This window comes from Zootoca vivipara, chromosome 13, assembly GCF_963506605.1.
Source record: "Zootoca vivipara chromosome 13, rZooViv1.1, whole genome shotgun sequence".
In the NCBI taxonomy this organism is placed as follows: Eukaryota; Metazoa; Chordata; class Lepidosauria; order Squamata; family Lacertidae; genus Zootoca; species Zootoca vivipara.
Window position 1 is genome coordinate 18,442,707 of NC_083288.1, and position 17,451 is coordinate 18,460,157.

Here is a 17,451-nt window from a genome sequence, read left to right on the forward strand (position 1 = left end):
TATTTGTGTTTGTGTGCATGTACATGTACAACCTCATCACCTATATTCCACTTGTATCTCCCCTTTGGCTTTTGATCTGTGCAAAATCAAATTGAACTTTTCAAACAAAAGGTGGGGGGGGGAGAGATGGCTGCATTATTATTTTTTAATAATAAAGTGTAGCAGGGAGGCGCTGATAAGGCAAGAGGCAGGTTTCAACGCCAGCATGGGCACTGGGTGGGTGCAGGGAGGGAGGGAGAGAGGCCCTGCAGCAATCAACTTGGCGCTTTGCTCTGCTGTGGAGGAATCACGGTTTTCCTACGCCGCGTTAATCCGGCAACTGTGAAGGGATGTGAGAACAGGGTGACGCGAAGCAAACAAACAGGCCCTCATCACGTGCTTCCCTCAAAGTAGGACAAAGTTCGTGCAAGCCGCTTAAAAGCAGCGGCACCTTCAGAGGAAGTGAAAACAAAACAAAAACCCTTTCCTAAAAAAAAGGGGGGGAGAGGAAGAAAAGGGGAATGAGGGAAACAGAAATTAAAGACCCAGGCAAATCTGACAAGATGCTACACCAGGCACCCCCAAACTGCGGCCCTCCAGATGTTTTGGGACTACAACTCCCATGATCCCTAGCTAGCAGGACCAGTGGTCAGGGATGATGGGAATTGTAGTCCCAAAACATCTGGAGGGCCGAAGTTTGGGGGTGCCTGTGCTACACTTTTCTGAGCCCACGCAGGGAGCCAGGTGAGTGTGCCGCAGCAAGAAAACAAAACACAGGAGTGTCGTGACACCATGAAGCCTCCTTTGCCAACCTGGCGCCCTCCCGATGTACCTGGACTGAAATGCCCATCCGTTCTGCTGTCTGAGGCTGGGGGCAGTTGCATGTGGAGGGTACCGGGCTGGCGATGGGTGCTTTAAAGGCCAACACATTTACTGCGGCATCAGGTTCCAAGCACAGACCTCACCTGTTCCCTTGTATGTTTATTTCTTAAGAGTCAGCCGCCAGGTTCACCCACCCAAAGGCTCAGAGCTGCTGAAAGTGTTTTAGAGCACAATCCGAGCGTTTGAAACCACATGCCAATCCCTCTCCAGCCCCGTTGGTACATGCCAAATCCCTCCTCGATGCCTTAGAACCAGGGTGGATAAAAATCAATTGATTTTTTTAAAATAAATCGGAATTTTAAAAAAATTAAATTGGATTTTTTTAAAATAAAATTCTTTTGGAGGAAAAATCTTTCTAAAGATAGTTTTCTATTTAAGTTAAATTATAGTCCAAAGGCTATTCATCAGGAAATAATGATTTGTTTTAAGTTTTTCATGTGTGCTAAAACTCAATCTAAGGTGTGTGAGGTTGTTGTTGTTTTTAAACCATTTAACCACATCAGTTAACAAACATGGATACATATGCTATAATGTTCTTGTTTTAGTTAAATAAATTGTTTAAAGAGTAAACCCCTTTGAACTGAACAGGACTTGTTGATTGATTGATTGAATTTATATGGTGCCCTTCATCAAAAGATCTCAGTGCGGTTGACAGAATAAAATACAAGACAAAACACAAGAAAATTATAATTAAACCAAAACAACAACAACAAGAAAACCTCAGTTTGCCCAGACATATTTAAAAGGCTGTAGAGTATTAATCAGCCAAAGGCCTGGTTGAAGAGGAACGTTTTTGCCTGGAGGTTAAAACTATATAATGAAGGCGCCAGGCAAACCTCCCTGGGGAGAGCATTCCACAAACGAGGAGCCACCACAGAGAAGGCCCTTCTCATGTTGCCAGATCCAGACCTTATGCAGAGGAGGCACACGAAGAAGGGCCTCAGAGGATGAACACGGAGTTTGGGACAGTTTATATTTCTGACTAGACTTGTGCAGAATGGCTCTGTAAAAAAGCCCTGTGAATGAGAAGCTCCCAGGCTACTGCTGAAGGGTGCCGGGCACTGTGAAACTGCCTTACAACGAGCCAGAAGATCTACCCATCCAGCTGAGGAACATCCGCTCCAGGGCTGGAAAGTCACTTTGGTTTGGCAGGCTGGATCATAAAGGAACCGCTGATCATCCTCCGAGGCCCTTCTTCGTGTGTCTCCTCCATGAGAGGACTGGAGGGTGGCAACACAAGAACAGGGCCTTCTCTGCAGTGGCTCCCCGTCTATGGAATGCTCTTCCCAGGGAGTTTTGGCTGGCACCTTCATTATACACCTTTAGGCGCCAGGCAGCAATTGTTCCTCTTCAAGCAGGGTGACTTGACATCCGATGCACTTTTAAATGTGCTGTGGGAGGGGGCGTACCGTGTTTCCCCTTTTTTAAGACGTAGTCATTATATAAGCCATAGCAGGATTTCTAAGCAATTGCGCGATACAAGCCATACCCCGAAAATAAGACATACTGATAGACCCTTCACCCACTAGCAATAACCCCCCTCCTGCCAGCCAACTCCCCCCTTAAAAATCTCTCCCCATTTTGCTGTCGCTCCACAGACACGTATTTCCTTTAAAAGCTTGTAAAAATGCACCGAACAGCCGTAGCTGCTGGCTGCCGAAGCCTTGTGATTTCCCTTCCCCGTTTCTGAGAGCATTTTTTTAAATAAAAAGATCCAAAAATAATTTTTTTAGCCAAGCTGTGTAAGCTCTACTTGGTGAAGGGGAGAAAAGTGGGGTGGGGAGGAGATGAAGGCACGAGGAAGAAAAGAGGGGCGATTGAAGAATGCAAAGGCTGTTTTCCCTTTTAGGGAGAGACCTCCGTGCGCGCGTCTGTCTCTCTCCCCCCCCCTGCGTGTCTCTCTCTCTCTCTCTCTCTCTCTCTCTCTCTCTCTCTCTCTCTCTCACACACACACACACACACACACACACAGCCCACCTCTCGCTTCCCCCCACCTTTCCCTAAATTCCCTTCCATTCAATGCACGTTGATTTCCTCTTAACGGGAATCTCCCGTGTCTGATTGTTGTCTCATTGCTTTTACCGGGCATAAAGCAGCCTTTTAAAAATCCTGCTGCAGTTTTCTTTCTACCTTATGCTGCTTGGTTGTCTGTGGAGCTGCCCCTTTAAGGATTTGTAAGTAGTCTGGATCGCAGTCCTTGCCTTGGGGACTTTTATTTATTTATTAAGGACTTTTTCCTTCGCTGTTTGCGAGCTGCTAAAAGGAGCTGCTAAACGCTGCTTTACACAAAAGTTAAACTGCCGGTCCTAACAACACGTGCTTCCTCACCTCGCTGGCTCAATTGCTTCTCAATTGCTACCATTAACCAAGTCAGCAATCTTAATTGCTGCTTAGCTGGCTTCTTTGTGCTCAGCAGGTAGCTTCTTTGCTATCAGTGATAGCACTGCAAAGTGCTATGTTGTTGGAACTTCAGACAGTCTTGCAGTCTTGGGCAGCTGGCTGGTAGAGATCCTTACTTGCTTTAGGTATAGGCTACTGCTAGGACTGTATCACACAGATAGATTCCATTATACTGGTTTAGATTTAAGAAGCTCCAGTGTAGCAGATTGCTATTAAGTGAGTCCCCACCTTGGAGGAGAGAGAGAGCAGCCCTTCGCGAACATCCCAGGGCCGGGGAGAGAGGGCTGCACCAGGGACGCACACACCTCCCTTCCCTCAGACTCGTAATAAAAATACCGGTACCAGTAAGACATCCCACCAAAAATAAGCCACCCTGTGGTTTTTTGAGAAAAAAAAGTAATAAGACGGTGTCTTAAAAAGGGGGAAACACGGTATTATTGGTTTGTTTTCATTCTTGCTTTTATTGTGTATGTTTTATATGTATGTGTGTGTATATTGTGATTTTATCTGCCCATAAACATCTAAACAAACAGAAGGGACTCACCAGCTCTGCACCAGCTGAACGGAAGGGGTGCTCAGCACCCGGTCTGGGAGAAGGTTGATTTCCTTCATGATGTTGGCCAGCCGGACAGGGAGTTCTTGGCGCAGGAAAGTGAATGAGGTCTTCTCGCAGGCATTGCTGGATCCTGCAAAGAAAAAAAACATGCCCTGCTATCAGCTGTTCTGGCACACGCCCCAAGGAAAAGGTTACACCAGCCAACATTTATTTATTTGACTGCTGCATTTCTATCCCTTCCCCCCCCCCCTTCCAGGAGCTCAAAGTGTTATGTATGGGTTCTATCCCTCCTCAAATAGCCCCCCCACAACAACCCTGTGAGGTAGGTTAGTCTGAGAGGCAGCCCAAGGCTTTATGCTGAGTGGGGATTTGAACCCTGGTCAGGATCCCAGGTGACACTCTGGCAAGTTATTGCAAGCCAGCCTGCGATCCCCAACGGAGGCCCCCTAATCGGAGGATCTATATATATATAAAAATGTAAACTGGCCATGTCTGTTGGTTTCCACATTTCACCGAAACCGCTTGAGCAACATCACATGCCACTATGCAAGTGTTCCTAGTTACATGGGGTATACAAATGTCACACCTGCGCAAGCTAAAACCCCATTTTTAGGACCTAAAAAGTCAGCCAGAGGACCCTGTCGAGCATGCTGGGAAAAGAACCAGGTTACAAAACATCGCCCTCTATCGGCGGCTACACTGGTATTGCAGCTACAAAACCTTCGCCCTCTAGCGGTGGCTACACTGGTACTGCAGATAGAAAAACCTTCCCTCTCCACATTACAGTGGTGCCTCGCTAGACAAATTTAATTCGTTCCACGGGTCTTTTCTTATAACGAAAAATTCGTCTAGCGAATCCCATAGGAATGCATAAAAAAAATTTGATTTTTTTTTTTTTGCCCATAGGAACGCATTAATTGAATTTCAATGCATTCCTATGGGAAACCGCGATTTGCTAGATGAATTTTTCATAAAACGAATTCGTCTAGCGAGGCAACCTCCGCTCGAAAAATCCTTTCGTTAAGCAGAAATTTCGTTAAGCAGGGCATTCGTTAAGCGGGGCACCACTGTACCTCAGCTCGCCTTTACAGGCTAGGCCGAGTGGAAGTGGGGACTCGCCTGGGTGGGGGTTGGGGGGGGAGGAGGGGGCGGTGTATGTCATGGATGGGGACAGGGTGGGGGGAATCACAGGGATGAGTTACAGCAACGCCTGGCTGGGCCAGCTAGTAATCTATAAAATTCTAGCCTTGTAAGATCCAGATCAGGCATAAGCAAACTCGGACCCTACAGATGTTTTGGGACTACAACTCCCATCATACCTAGCTAACAGGATCAGTGGTCAGGGATGATGGGAGTTGTAGTCCCAAAACATCTGGAGGGCCGAGTTTGCCTATGCCTGATCCAGATCCTGCAATTAACTATGTTACCAAGTACCTACAGTGTTACAAGTGCAACATGCATGCATGCGCACACACAAATTATGTACTGTATCTTCCTTCACTGTCCCCTCCATGCTTATGATGACAAAGGTTCTCATCAGGGAAAGCTCAGGTTACCCTCTTAGTATTTAAGGTGTCTTAAGGGCTCTCTGTTGCTTTTGCTATGTTAGAGTAAGATAGCGAACACGGAATAAGCTAGCTGCGGAAATAGTATCGGGTTCTGCTCCTTGAGAGAAAGTTACTAGACCTCATGATTGTAGAGAGCTAACTGCAAAGAAAAGGGGGGCAAGTTTCTGGTCAAGATTTAGAAACCAAATGGTAGATTCAAGCAGTCAGGCACCAAAGTTTGTATAGCCACATACTTTGCCATCACAGCTGCCGACAAATCCATTCACCCAGCTGCTACTGCTCCATTCCTGGGGTGCATTTTCAACATCTGCTATGAATTACCTTGGATTTCAACGCTTTCTGTGTTCCCTTACTCAATGGGCAAGAAAACCACTTCCTGGGGTGGATGAAAGCGCAGGAACGGAGGAAAAACAGCACAATCCTAACCACATCTACTCAGAAGTAAGTCTTCAGTTCAAAGGATCTTAAAAGGTAAAGGACCCTTGATAGTTAAGTCCAGTCGCGGACGACTCTGGGGTTGCAGCACTCATCTTGCTTTACTGGCCGAGGGAGCCAGCGTTTGTCCGCAGACAGTTTTTGCAGGTCATGTGGCTAGCATGACTAAGACGCTTCCACAACAGAACACCAAAAGCAGAGCAGCGCACAGAAACGCCGTTTACCTTCCCGCCGGAGCAGTACCTATTTATCTAGTGTTGGTATGCTTTCAAACTGCTAGGTTGGCAGGAGCTGGGACTGAGCAACAGGAGCTCACCCCGTCGCGGGGATTCGAACCGCCAACCTTCCAATTGGCAAGCCCAAGAAGCTCAGTGGTTTTTAGACCACAGTGCCACCCGCGTCCCTTTCAAAGGATCTTACTCCCAGGCAAATGAATTAGCATAGCAGGCCTTAATCCCTCACATGCTACTGCTGGAATTTGTTTTCGGTGCACAGCTTAACCTTGAAATCCAAGGTGGTTTTTTTTTAAAAAAAAAAAAACCCTGCTTATTTTACAAAATTCCTGAGCGCTTAAAAACAGCAACCAGAAACCACTATAATGCATTCGTTAGAAGCACAAGGGGGGGGGAACCAGCTTTCCTAAAACAAATACAGGGTCGGTTGGTGTTATTTCCAAGCCCTGCCACCTCTGAATTCTATAAATCAAACCGTATGGAAACAGGGCAGTACCTCTACTAACAGGAGGAAGGTCTGCGGACAGCAGAGACATGATGTGTTTATTACTGAAGCAGATGTGTGGAAGCAATTTATGCTGTCAAAAAGAGGAGGAAAGAACCCAAGGTGAGAGCGTTGGGCAAGGACAGGGAAACAGGGAGCTGTTCAGCAAACAGAGGAGACAGAAAAGCCAGCAGAGGATGTAGGAGAAGGCAAGCTGGGCCACGTACATCCAAAGCTGCTTTGAGGTTTCACCCCCCACCCCTTCCATCCAAACTCTCCACCGAAGGAAACCTACACACAGGTCAAAGCACTAAGCTGCAAGCTGAGCTGTGCAAGCAACTGCTGGAAAGGGAGACAAGGAATCCATTGTGCATGTTTCTTTTTGCTGCCCGAGAAAAGAGTGCAGAGTTCTTTATTTAGCCCCACTGTTTTGAAAAGAGCGTCAGACACCATCCTCGCAGGCTTGGAATGAAGCACTGCAGGGAAAACGGAGGGAGGGGTGGAATCGGCGAGAAAAATCGGCAAGTGGGGCTAGGGGAGGTCTTGACGCCGAGGATCCCCCAATCAGCACCGCTTGTCCTTCATATCCTTCAGAGGGCATCACACAAAACTCCCCCCCCCCCAACTCAGCAGCATAAAACCCAGAACGATGAGGCAAGGTCCTTGCAATTCACAAGAATCACTTCTGCCATCAGGGAACTTTGAAATATTGTCCATCCTGCCCCCTCCCTCCCATTCATCTCTGGTGTCCTTTCAAAAAAGCAGTGTGTCTGGGGAGATGTTAATCCAGGTGGACAAGCGAGCAAATCCTGGCAAAAGGGGCACTGTGGGGAACATAACTTTAAAAGTTGTACCTGCCCAGATTTAGTCCAGGTGTTTGGCTTGCAACCTTGTAGATAGAGGGACACGGTGACGCTGTCACCATTCAGATTTGGGTCATTTACCAGCATTGGAAATATATGGCAAAGAGGCTAGCCCCCTGCAGGTAAAACTGCTCAACCAAATGTCAGTTTGTTTTGAGTAAGGGGCTTAATGCAACAATTCCCTAGCTCAAATATATACATATTTAGCTCCCAGGAAAAACTGGTCCCGCATTTAAGCAGAGCCTTCTGCACATCCCTGATCTCTCAGAACCATGGCAATGGATTAGTAAGAAAAGGCACAAGAATTCTATACCAAACAGAATGTTTATGGGCAGAAACTGGAACGATGCAGACCCCTTTTAGGGGTTCCCACATTTATCTGAGATACACAGGACATATTTACTTATGGAACTGCACTCTGTGACTTGTGGAAGCACAGAGATCAGCCTGAAGTATCTAGTTGTGGAAATGGGTGTGGAGGAAGAGATTTACTGGACTGCATGGGAGGCAAAGAACAGGCTAAAATTGAGGAAAATTGGGTGGCGGTGGGGAGTTGCATGTGCATAGGAATGTTTAGCTACTTAAATAATCTTTTTACTGGAGATGTCATTGAACCCGAGACCTTCTGCACACAAAGTGAGCTATGCCCCCACTCTTCTCTCTCACACACACATGCGCAAACAAACAAAAGGAAAGATCACCTGTTCAGGCTGTGGGACATTCCTCCACAGATAAATAGGAAATGCTGTTCCGAGAGCCAGATTAAAGTGTCACGGTATATTTACGCAGAGGTCATCTCATGATTCACCTGGTTACACTGAACTGTTTGGTTGGGTGGGTGGGTGTGCCTGATCCACAACTGATCTACCAGGTCGCAATTCTGTAAGCAAACTGACCTGGCAGCCAATTCCACTCAACTCCACAGGACTTGCTTCTACGCACACATGCACAAGACCACCACCCTGTCAAACCTGTTAAGGTACCAGGGACTTAAAATAACTGAAACAGAATAACTCAACTTTGATGAAGTCCCAAGCGCAGGGGATGGACTTAACAAGGTTAGGGAGGCAAAAGAAGCGGGTCTTTAATCCAGTTTAGCTGGGCGCAGGAGGGTGGGGGGGCAGCCGGTTCTCGCTCCCCTAGATCAGTGTTTCCCAACCTTGTGCCTCCAGCTGTTTTCGGACTACAATTCCCATCATTCCTGACCACTGGTCTTGCTAGCTAGGGATGATGGGAGTTGTAGTCCCAAAACATCTGGAGGCAAAAGGTTGGGAAACACTGCCCTAGGTCATGCATATTATCCCACTCCCCTCCCTACAAAACACCCAAGGCAGCTAAGAAAAACAACGCAGCAACCAGTGGCTACAACTCTACGCGCAAGTCCCCACCCCGCTCAAATCAGGTCTTGCTTCTGAGTGCACTCGCAAAACAGGAATGTGCTCCAAAACTCCCCCTCTCTTTTAATTCACCATTAATAAAAACAGAAACCTAGGGAGCAGAAGCAAAGCAGGAACGCAACCAAAGCTTCCCACCCGTTTTGTTTACCATTAAAAAAAACTTCTTGTTTGTCGCTGTTGTTTAAATAGCAACAGAGCAGATGCAAATAGATTTAAAGCGGATTGACTTGTTACTTTTTGGAGATAGCAGGGAGACCCCGCTGGTGGCCTGCCTTGTCGGGAGAGCAGCCTTGCGAGAAGCCCGGCAATGCGCCTCTTTCCCCCGCCTGCCTGCCTCCCTCTGCCCGTCCACGCACCGAAGTCCAGGAACTGCTTCATGGAAAGCGGCGACGGCGAGAACTTGCTGAAGTGCTCGATGTACTTGGGCGCCCCGGCCAGCGACGAATGGCCCTTCAGCAGACACCGAAGGAGGCGCATCGCGGCGGCGGCGGCTGCACTGGCACCAGCCAGGCCCCGGCAGGCCAACTCAGCGGCCCTCCGCCTGCAAGATCCGACCCACCACCGTACCCTCAGGCGGCTCGGCGAGCGACTGGCAACAGCGCTGGAGGAGCCGCCAACCCCGGAAAGGCACAGCCCCGCCCTCTCCCGCTCCCGGCCAATCCGAGGCGGGGGCCCGCCCACCTACTCCGACGGGCGGCCGCGGCGTAAAAAAACAAGACGTGGCCGGCCAATGGGAAGGTGCTCGGCACCACGTGGAAAAGCAAGGGGGACACGCCCATTTAACCCTTCCTTTCTCTGTCTGTTATTGTTGCCGTCGTCGTAATATACGATTCTAGAAATCGTCGGATTTGTAATTGCATTTTCATCGCTTCTTACATTTATTATATTCAGGGCTGGATTGGGCTTTGATGAGGCCCTAAGGTAATGGGGCCCTTTATATGTCCAGCTGTTCATGGTCAACAACAAATTGTCGCTGTTTTTTGTGTGTTGAATATATGCTATATGGTAATTTATGGACCTCATAGGTATCTCAAGCCATTTGCACATGCAGAGAATGTAGGCACCCTATATATAGAAATGAGCAAACCAGTGATATTTTAGGGAGCAAGCTAGTAGGCAGGGCCCATGATTTAGGAGCCTACACAACACAAAACACTGTTGCTGTATGTAGGTTTTATTTTACAGTACTTGCTTTTTATCTTATATTTTGGAAATGTACATCCAGGTTTTTCTTCCTTTAAATTTTTTTTGGGGGGGGGGCAAGAGAGTGGGGCCCTGAACTATAGCACCTTGTTTAGCTTATAGTGTATGTAAATCCAGCACTGATTATATTGTTTGCATTTTATGGAATTACAAATTGAATTCCAAAGAACTCAGATTGTAAGTGTTCTTGGCCAACACTCTATGGACCACTTGAATGTAACTTGAGGAACATTGCTGGGCTGTGGACCGCGGTTTGGGAACCCACCTGGGCGAGATAATTTTGCAGACTGGTAATTTTTGAAAGCTTATTTGCTAAGGCCGGGCAAGAGCTCCGTCTCGGTCACAGATCGCCTGCCCAAGAGAAATACCAGCTTTGCTATTGATAAGCGAAAGCTTTGTAAGTGCACTTGCGAAGGCTGCCATAATAGAATCATAGAAGAGTTGGAAGGAACCCTGAGGACCGTCTCATCCAACCCACTGCAATGCAGGAATATGCAGCTGTTGCCCCATACAGGGATTGAACCTGCAACCTTGGCGTTATCAGCACCATACTCTAACCAAGTGAGCTAGAAACTAGGAAGACTGGGTGCATTCGTAGCTTTTCTGTTCTGCTTCTCCAAAGCAAAAAGCAGCTTCCAGAATAGAATACTATATTACGTACAAACTGATAATTAATAAATAAATGATTAATCGTTAAGGTTTAGCGAGAGTTACTTCTGAGAAAAACACAGACCTGATTGGGCTGAGTGTGAGCTCCTTCTTTCCTCTTAGTTTACCAAACTTTCTCCTGCTCTTCCTCTTCCCACCTCTGATAAATCCATGGCGCTTTGTGGCTCACAAGACTATCCATTCACTGATGTCAAGTGATTTTTCATTAATTACACTTCCCTTTGGTCAGAGCTCACATGTTCCAACTCCTTTGCTATTTGAGTAGTGTCCCCTTTATTTCTGCTCATGAGGCTGGTGGCTTGCTGTGTTGCAAGCTGTCTCCTGGAGGGGGCTGGACTAGATCAGGGGTCAGCAAACTTTTTCAGCCGGGGGCCGGTCCACTGTCCCTCAGACCTTGTGGGGGGCCCGGACTATATTTTGAAGAAAAATATGAACGAATTCCTATGCCCCACAAATAACCCAGAGATGCATTTTAAATAAAAGGACACATTCTACTCATGTAAAAACATGCTGATTCCCGGACCCTCCACCGGCTGGATTTAGAAAGCAATTGGGCCACATCCGGCCCCTGGGCCTTAGTTTGGAGACCCCTAGACTAGATGATCCTCATGGACCCTTCCAACTCTAAGATTCTACGATTCTATTTGTGAAACCCGGCGTGTATGGGAAGACTACAATGAATGAGAAAAATTGTGCTAACTTCTGTTCGTGCAATAAGTCCACATTACTTCAACACCCTTTGGCTTACGGCTGTCTCTGGCATTCTTTAATCACATATAGCTGGGCCATTACATATAAAACCTAATGTAACATCAAAAACAGGGGACTTCTCTCCTTTGTATACAGTGGTACCTCTACTTACGAATAACTCTACTTACAAATGTTTCTACTTACGAACGGAGCTCCGTCCACCATCTTGGATACAGTTTAGATAGGATTTTTTCTACTTATGAATTTTTAGATAGGGTTGCTTCGACTTACGATTTTTTTCTCCCAATGCATTCCTATGGGATTCGACTTACAATTTTTTTCGACTTACGAATGTGGGTTCGGATCGCATTAAATTCATAAGTAGATGTACCACTGTAATGTGGAATAATCCTCTTCTTAGGAATCGAACTCTTGACCCTTGACCAGACTTTTTAGAAACTACGCACCGATATCTAAAGTGAGAGACAAGCAGGCTTAAGTGCTAAAGGGACGTGGGTGACGCTGTGGTCTAAACCACTGAGCCTCTTGGGCTTGCCAATCGGAAGGTTGGTGGTTCGAATCCTCACGATAGGATGAGCTCCTGTTGCTCTGTCCCAGCTCCTGCCAACCTAGCAGTTTGAAAGTACGCCAGTGGTACTCCGGCGGGAGGTAAACGGCGTTTCCATGCATTCTGTTTTCTGTCAGTGTCCCATTGCGCCAGAAGTGGTTTAGTCATGCTGGCCACATGACCCATAAAGCTGTCTGTGGACAAATGCCGGCTCCCTCAGCCTGAAAGCGAGATGAGCGCCGCAACCCTATAGTCGCCTTTGACTGGACTTAACCTTCCAGGGGTCCTTTACCTTTTTTAACCTACATGCTACATTTCCCAGATGTACAGGGAGAGTCAGGATTGTTTACCCTGGTTCTATTGGTTACCCTGAGGGCAACCAAAATGGTCAAAGGCCTGGAAACAATGCCTTATGAGGAACGGCTTAGGGAGCTGGGTATGTTTAGCCTGGAGAAGAGAAGGTTAAGGGGTGATATGATAGCCATGTTCAAATATATAAAAGGATGTCATATAGAGGAGGGAGAAAGGTTGTTTTCTGCTGCTCCAGAGAAGCGGACACGGAGCAATGGATTCAAACTACAAGAAAAAAGATTCCACCTAAACATTAGGAAGAACTTCCTGACAGTAAGAGCTGTTCGACAGTGGAATTTGCTGCCAAGAAGTGTGGTGGAGTCTCCTTCTTTGGAGGTCTTTAAGCAGAGGCTTGACAGGCATATGTCAAGAATGCTTTGATGGTGTTTCCTGCTTGGCAGGGGGTTGGACTGGATGGCCCTTGTGGTCTCTTCCAACTCTATGATTCTATTCGAACTGGGTGTGATGGCTGGGCTATATGGGTTGGCTAAGCCCTTTGTCCAAATTGTTTTCTCACTGGGAGCCCCTGTTTAGAGGCGACCAACTCAGGTCTGGGGTGTTATCCTGCGTTCATGGAATACCTCAAGCCATCGCCAGCAAAGCCACACTTTTTCAGCAGACTCTGCCCTCCTTTGAATGCGCAAACATAAATCAGAGGCTGCTGAAGTGAGCTTGGGGATTCTCATTCATTAAAACAAAAACCTGAAGCCGCAAGTTACAAATCAGAGTCATTTTTTTATTCATAAAATAAAATAGCCACTCAAGCTTATTTACAACCAAGGCACAATGATTCCAGACCTCCAGTACCATAAACAGTGGTAAATTCCAGTGAGCAACAAATATATATATATATATTTATATACACATAGCTATAGTTAAGTACATTTTTAATAATTTAATATACAGCTGGGAGATGAGGAGGGAGGGCAGAGGGGGTGTGCTCATTCTCTGATATTCAACACAACCGTAGTTTCCTGAACTGTGATGTGTGGAAGGGAATATTTCAGATTTTCTCCCTCCTTTTTTTGCAGCCCAGATCAGTAGTGTCCATTGGCGCCAACCACACTTGTAAAACAGTAAGGAACTGTGTCTTACGAACAGGTCAACACACTGGATATTTAGATATGAAACCTGAAAAGCGAAACATGCTTTTATAAAGAACCCCAAATCCAGCTACAGTAAGTTCTCTGAGTCAGACATGGGTAAGGGATGTTTTGAAATGAAACCATCGCAGACTGAACTGCCACGAGCACCTACTTCTTGGGAAGACGGGCGGCTGTGCTGGCCAATCGCATAAGCAGTTGCCCTCAAACCCCACCCCTTTCTTATGTGGAACGTGGAACACACGAGGCCAACTTTTCCTCAAGATTCAAAATGGCGGCTGGGCAATGGGGGAGAAGCGGGGAGCAAGTCTCGTTCTGCCTTGCTGTATTCCACTGAAATGCAGACTTGTCCCTACCATCCCATCCTCCCCCTCCCCTAAGCGCTGAATAATGTCTGAAACAGGAGCTTTAAGCCTGCCCACTCTTGGCACTCACAAACGCCCCATCCCCATGAACTGGCTGCAGCTGGTCAGTTTTGAGAGAGAGAGACATCATTATTACACTAACACACCTTCCAGGGCCAATTGTTTTGGCCAAGACCAGGCATAGGCAACCTTGGCTCTCCAGATGTTTTGGAACTACAACTCCCATGATCCCTGACCACTGGCCCTGTTAGCTAGGGATCATGGGAGTTCCAAAACATCCGGAGAGCCAAGGTTTGCCTATGCCTAGCCAAGACAATCAGCATCCTGGGACAGCTAGTGCCTCAGAAGGGCCCATTAATGACATTTCCTCTGGAACTCTTCATTAAAGAAAAAGAAAACCCGCCCAGGTGTTCAAAGCAGGTCTAGTTTCCATTTACACTTCCCATAATATTCATGGCATTGTGTTCCTATGAGGCACTGTGAGGAATTCAGTTGGTGGGTAGACCCAGCTCCCCATATTACTTGTAGCGCAGTCGCCCGGAAGTAAACCAGGGGTGGGCAACTTCCTGGGCCTAACTAGGTCCAGCACGGGTCCCAATTTGGCCTCCAAAACATGCCCACCAGCCGCACCCCTGAGGTTGTAACAGAGGTGCATTGAAGTGTGCTCCCAGTTGCTCCTTGGTAAGGGGTGGTTGCTGCCGGCACCGATCAGCTGACAGGTGCTGAGTTAAAATGCACTGGGAACAGCTTTGCTGCAAGGCTTGCTAGGTGCGACTGACCAAGCTAGGTGCGACTCCACAACACAGCAGATCCCTGCGGGAAGCATGGCTTGAAACCAGCTGATCAGCTGTGATGTCAAGCCCTGTTTGGGTTTTCCTCGGCAGTGCGGCTCGAACGCAAGCCATGCTACGAAGGAAAAGCAGGTCCCCCGATGCCATGGTGATATCAGGTGAGTGGCAGGCAAGCGGCCTCGCCCACCTGTCTGAGTGGGCTGGCGGGAGTGGGGGAACCCAGGATCTGGTCTGCTGGCTTGAGAATAATCCCTGCTCCAGAGGTAAGCCAACTGGGGCTCGCAGATCGCGGAGAGAACCCACCACAGACTACATTGCCCAGGGCCTCCTCAGACACCAAGCCGGCCCTGCATAGAGCCCGGGCATTCCCTGGCATTCCCCAAAGTGCAGAAAGTGGCTTTCACATCTTTTCCGACAGAATGAGCAGAAAGGGGTTTTGAAAGGAATCGTTATAATATTTCTGCCCGCTCCCCGCATTTCAAGCTCAGAAGTCTCCTTTGCGCTCCTTAAGAAGCTGGACCACAGTGAGTAGTAAAAACCGCTTTCTCTCTCTCTCTGAAGAATCGTGGAGGAGATACAAGAAACGACACAGTGGCTAAAAAAGGATCAGTAGTTTTTGGCATAGTCAGAGCTCCAGTGACAATACATCCAGTGTTTTTACGGTATAGCAATATGGGGTTGGGGAAGGAGACGGCTGAAGCCATAGCACGGTGACTGAAGGCCGTTCAAGCTTCTCTCCAAATTATGCTTAGTCTAGGGTCGTTCCCACATTACATCCAACAAGTGTACAATCTGTGTACATAAGTAGCTGATTTGTACGTTTGTAGTTACTCACATTCAGTAAGTGTAAGTCTATCATTGGAGCCAACTCCTAGGGGCTTCGGTCCCCACAATAAAATGTTTGAGGGGTTCTGGCCCCCGCCAAGTTGATTGGCATCCCCATTCAAATGAGGTGTGCGCACTGCATCATATGATCAATTATGCAGGGCGGGGTTTACCTGGGTGCCCACAATATTGTATTCAAGTTGGCACCCCCCTGCAGTTTATGCGTGCAACAGCTGAGCTGTACAAATCAACAAGTTGTGTCCGGTCTTTCACACAAACACTTGTACATGTGCCGAGATGGCTTGTGTTCAGTGTAATGTCTATAACAAGGCCCTGGGGGGGGGGGTGTCGGAGGGAAGAGAATTAAGATAGATGGGTGTCATCTGTAGCAAGGCCTCAAAGGAAGGATGTCGGAATCCCTGGTTTCTCAGCGATTAAAAAAAAAAAGAACCAAAGGGGGGGAAAGAAAGTGTAAACATCAAAGATAATGCTACCGGCGAAAAGTACATGAAAGCTTGCTTGTACGCATCTGCAATAGCCAAGCTAACTCACACCATGGCACATGCAGTTGTCCATGCACAAGAGGTTTTGCACAAGTGTCTGCAGAAGGTGCCTGGTTCAACCCTCACCTCCAAGTGCAGCTGAGAAAGACAGCTGCTGCCAGTCAGTGTAGACAATGCAGACCTAGATAGACTGAGGATCTGACTCAATACAAGGCAGCTTCCTATGTTCCCAAAGTTTGCATGAGAGGAACCTTCTGGCTGCCCAGAGAACAGTTGGTAGAGCACGGGACTCTCAATCTCAAGGCCCCACACTGGGCAAAAGATTCCTGCACTGGAGGGGGTTGGACTAGATGACCCCCAGGGTCCCTTCCAATTCTACGATTCTATGAGACAGTCTCACCACTAAACTGGCATGACTCTGTAAGCTGCCGGGACGGGAGGCAGAAGCGTACCTGGGACCCCTTCCGCCCTCGACAAGGAGCTGTGTAGGCGTATCCGCTCGCCCCGCGAGAAAAAAGGAAATCACTTTAAAGCAATTGCCACATTAGAAATTACTACACAACCCAAGTACTCAAAAGCGTCTGGAGTGAGGGCAAGGCGAGGAGGAAGGGCAAAAATAATAATAACCGTAAGCCTTTGTTCTACAGTGCAAGAAGCATGGGGATTTTCTCCTGCGTCCGATCTCACCGCAACAGTGGCAGTGCGTCACACACGCGTCTAGTCTCGTAGGTGGTTTTTGCGGGGGGACCCTGGGCCTACATTCCTGGCGGGGGCTGCTTTCACCAGCCCCTAGGTACACCTCTGATGGGAGACTGCCTAAGAGCCATTCGGAAATTGCTCTGTGCCTTCTGGAGTATAAATGCAAGAAGCAGCCACCCTTGGGTGAAACAACAATGGCATCTGAGAAGCCACAACAACTTCAACACAGCCGACTTGGGTAGATCTGTCCAGAATGAAGCTAAGATGATTGCCATACCTCACAGAAATGCAGTCTCCAGGACCCTGGTGGTAGTGGTGGTTGTTGTTGTTGTGGGTGGGGAAAATAAATAACTGGTGTAAGTGAAAAAGCTGCCCCTTTGAGCTTTGTATTTCAGGGGGTCAGGGTAAAGGGATTCAAGCCAAGGGGGTCAAATGCAGACCCTCAATACTTTCACCGGGACACAGCCTCCCCCAGCTCTGCTCAGCCCCCTTCCTGGCTGGCAGATGTCCTTGAACTGGGATGGAAAGTTAGGAGGGCTCATGGGCACACAAGCCTCCAGCTTTTGCGTGACTGGAATGCAGCCTGTTGTACAAAGGTGAGAACCGTCCATTTTTTGCCTCGGGCCCCACCAGGCTGCCTCACAAAGACTGAAAAAGCTTCTCCACCCTTCATCCCAGCAGCAGCACCTAGCAGGGAACATCCCCTCCCGAAGATTGCTGCGTCCGGAGAAAGCTCTTGGGTCGTGGTCACCGACCTGAGTCACGTAACTTAGACTTTCAATAGCAGTTTTGTAGTTGGTCCAATGCGAAGTCCAGAAGAGAGCAAAGCAGCTGGCGAGGGTGGGGTGGTGGTGGTGGAAGGTGGGGGAGAGGGAGGCAAGCATCAG

General features: G+C 47.9%; 1 protein-coding gene and 1 long non-coding RNA gene across 4 annotated transcripts in view; both read right to left on the reverse strand.

The window, feature by feature from the left end:
• Positions 1-9,398, reverse strand: part of PDK2 (pyruvate dehydrogenase kinase 2) — a 29,649-nt gene extending 20,251 nt beyond the window's left edge. For all 3 annotated transcript variants that reach the window (XM_035134352.2, XM_060281421.1, XM_035134351.2), the window contains exons 1-2: positions 9,154-9,398; positions 3,806-3,947 (exon numbers count right to left, since the gene is read on the reverse strand). In XM_035134352.2, the coding sequence (XP_034990243.1) occupies positions 3,806-3,947; positions 9,154-9,274 (263 nt within the window). In that variant the 5' untranslated portion in view covers positions 9,275-9,398. The remainder of the gene's footprint in view (positions 1-3,805; positions 3,948-9,153) is intronic.
• A 3,602-nt stretch (positions 9,399-13,000) lies between these two features.
• LOC132593029 (uncharacterized) lies at positions 13,001-17,450 on the reverse strand. Its single transcript, XR_009558447.1, has 2 exons — positions 14,078-17,450; positions 13,001-13,942 (listed from the first exon to the last, which is right to left on the reverse strand). It is a non-coding gene; the product is annotated as an uncharacterized LOC132593029 (long non-coding RNA).
• Between the last annotated feature and the right edge of the window lies 1 nt (position 17,451).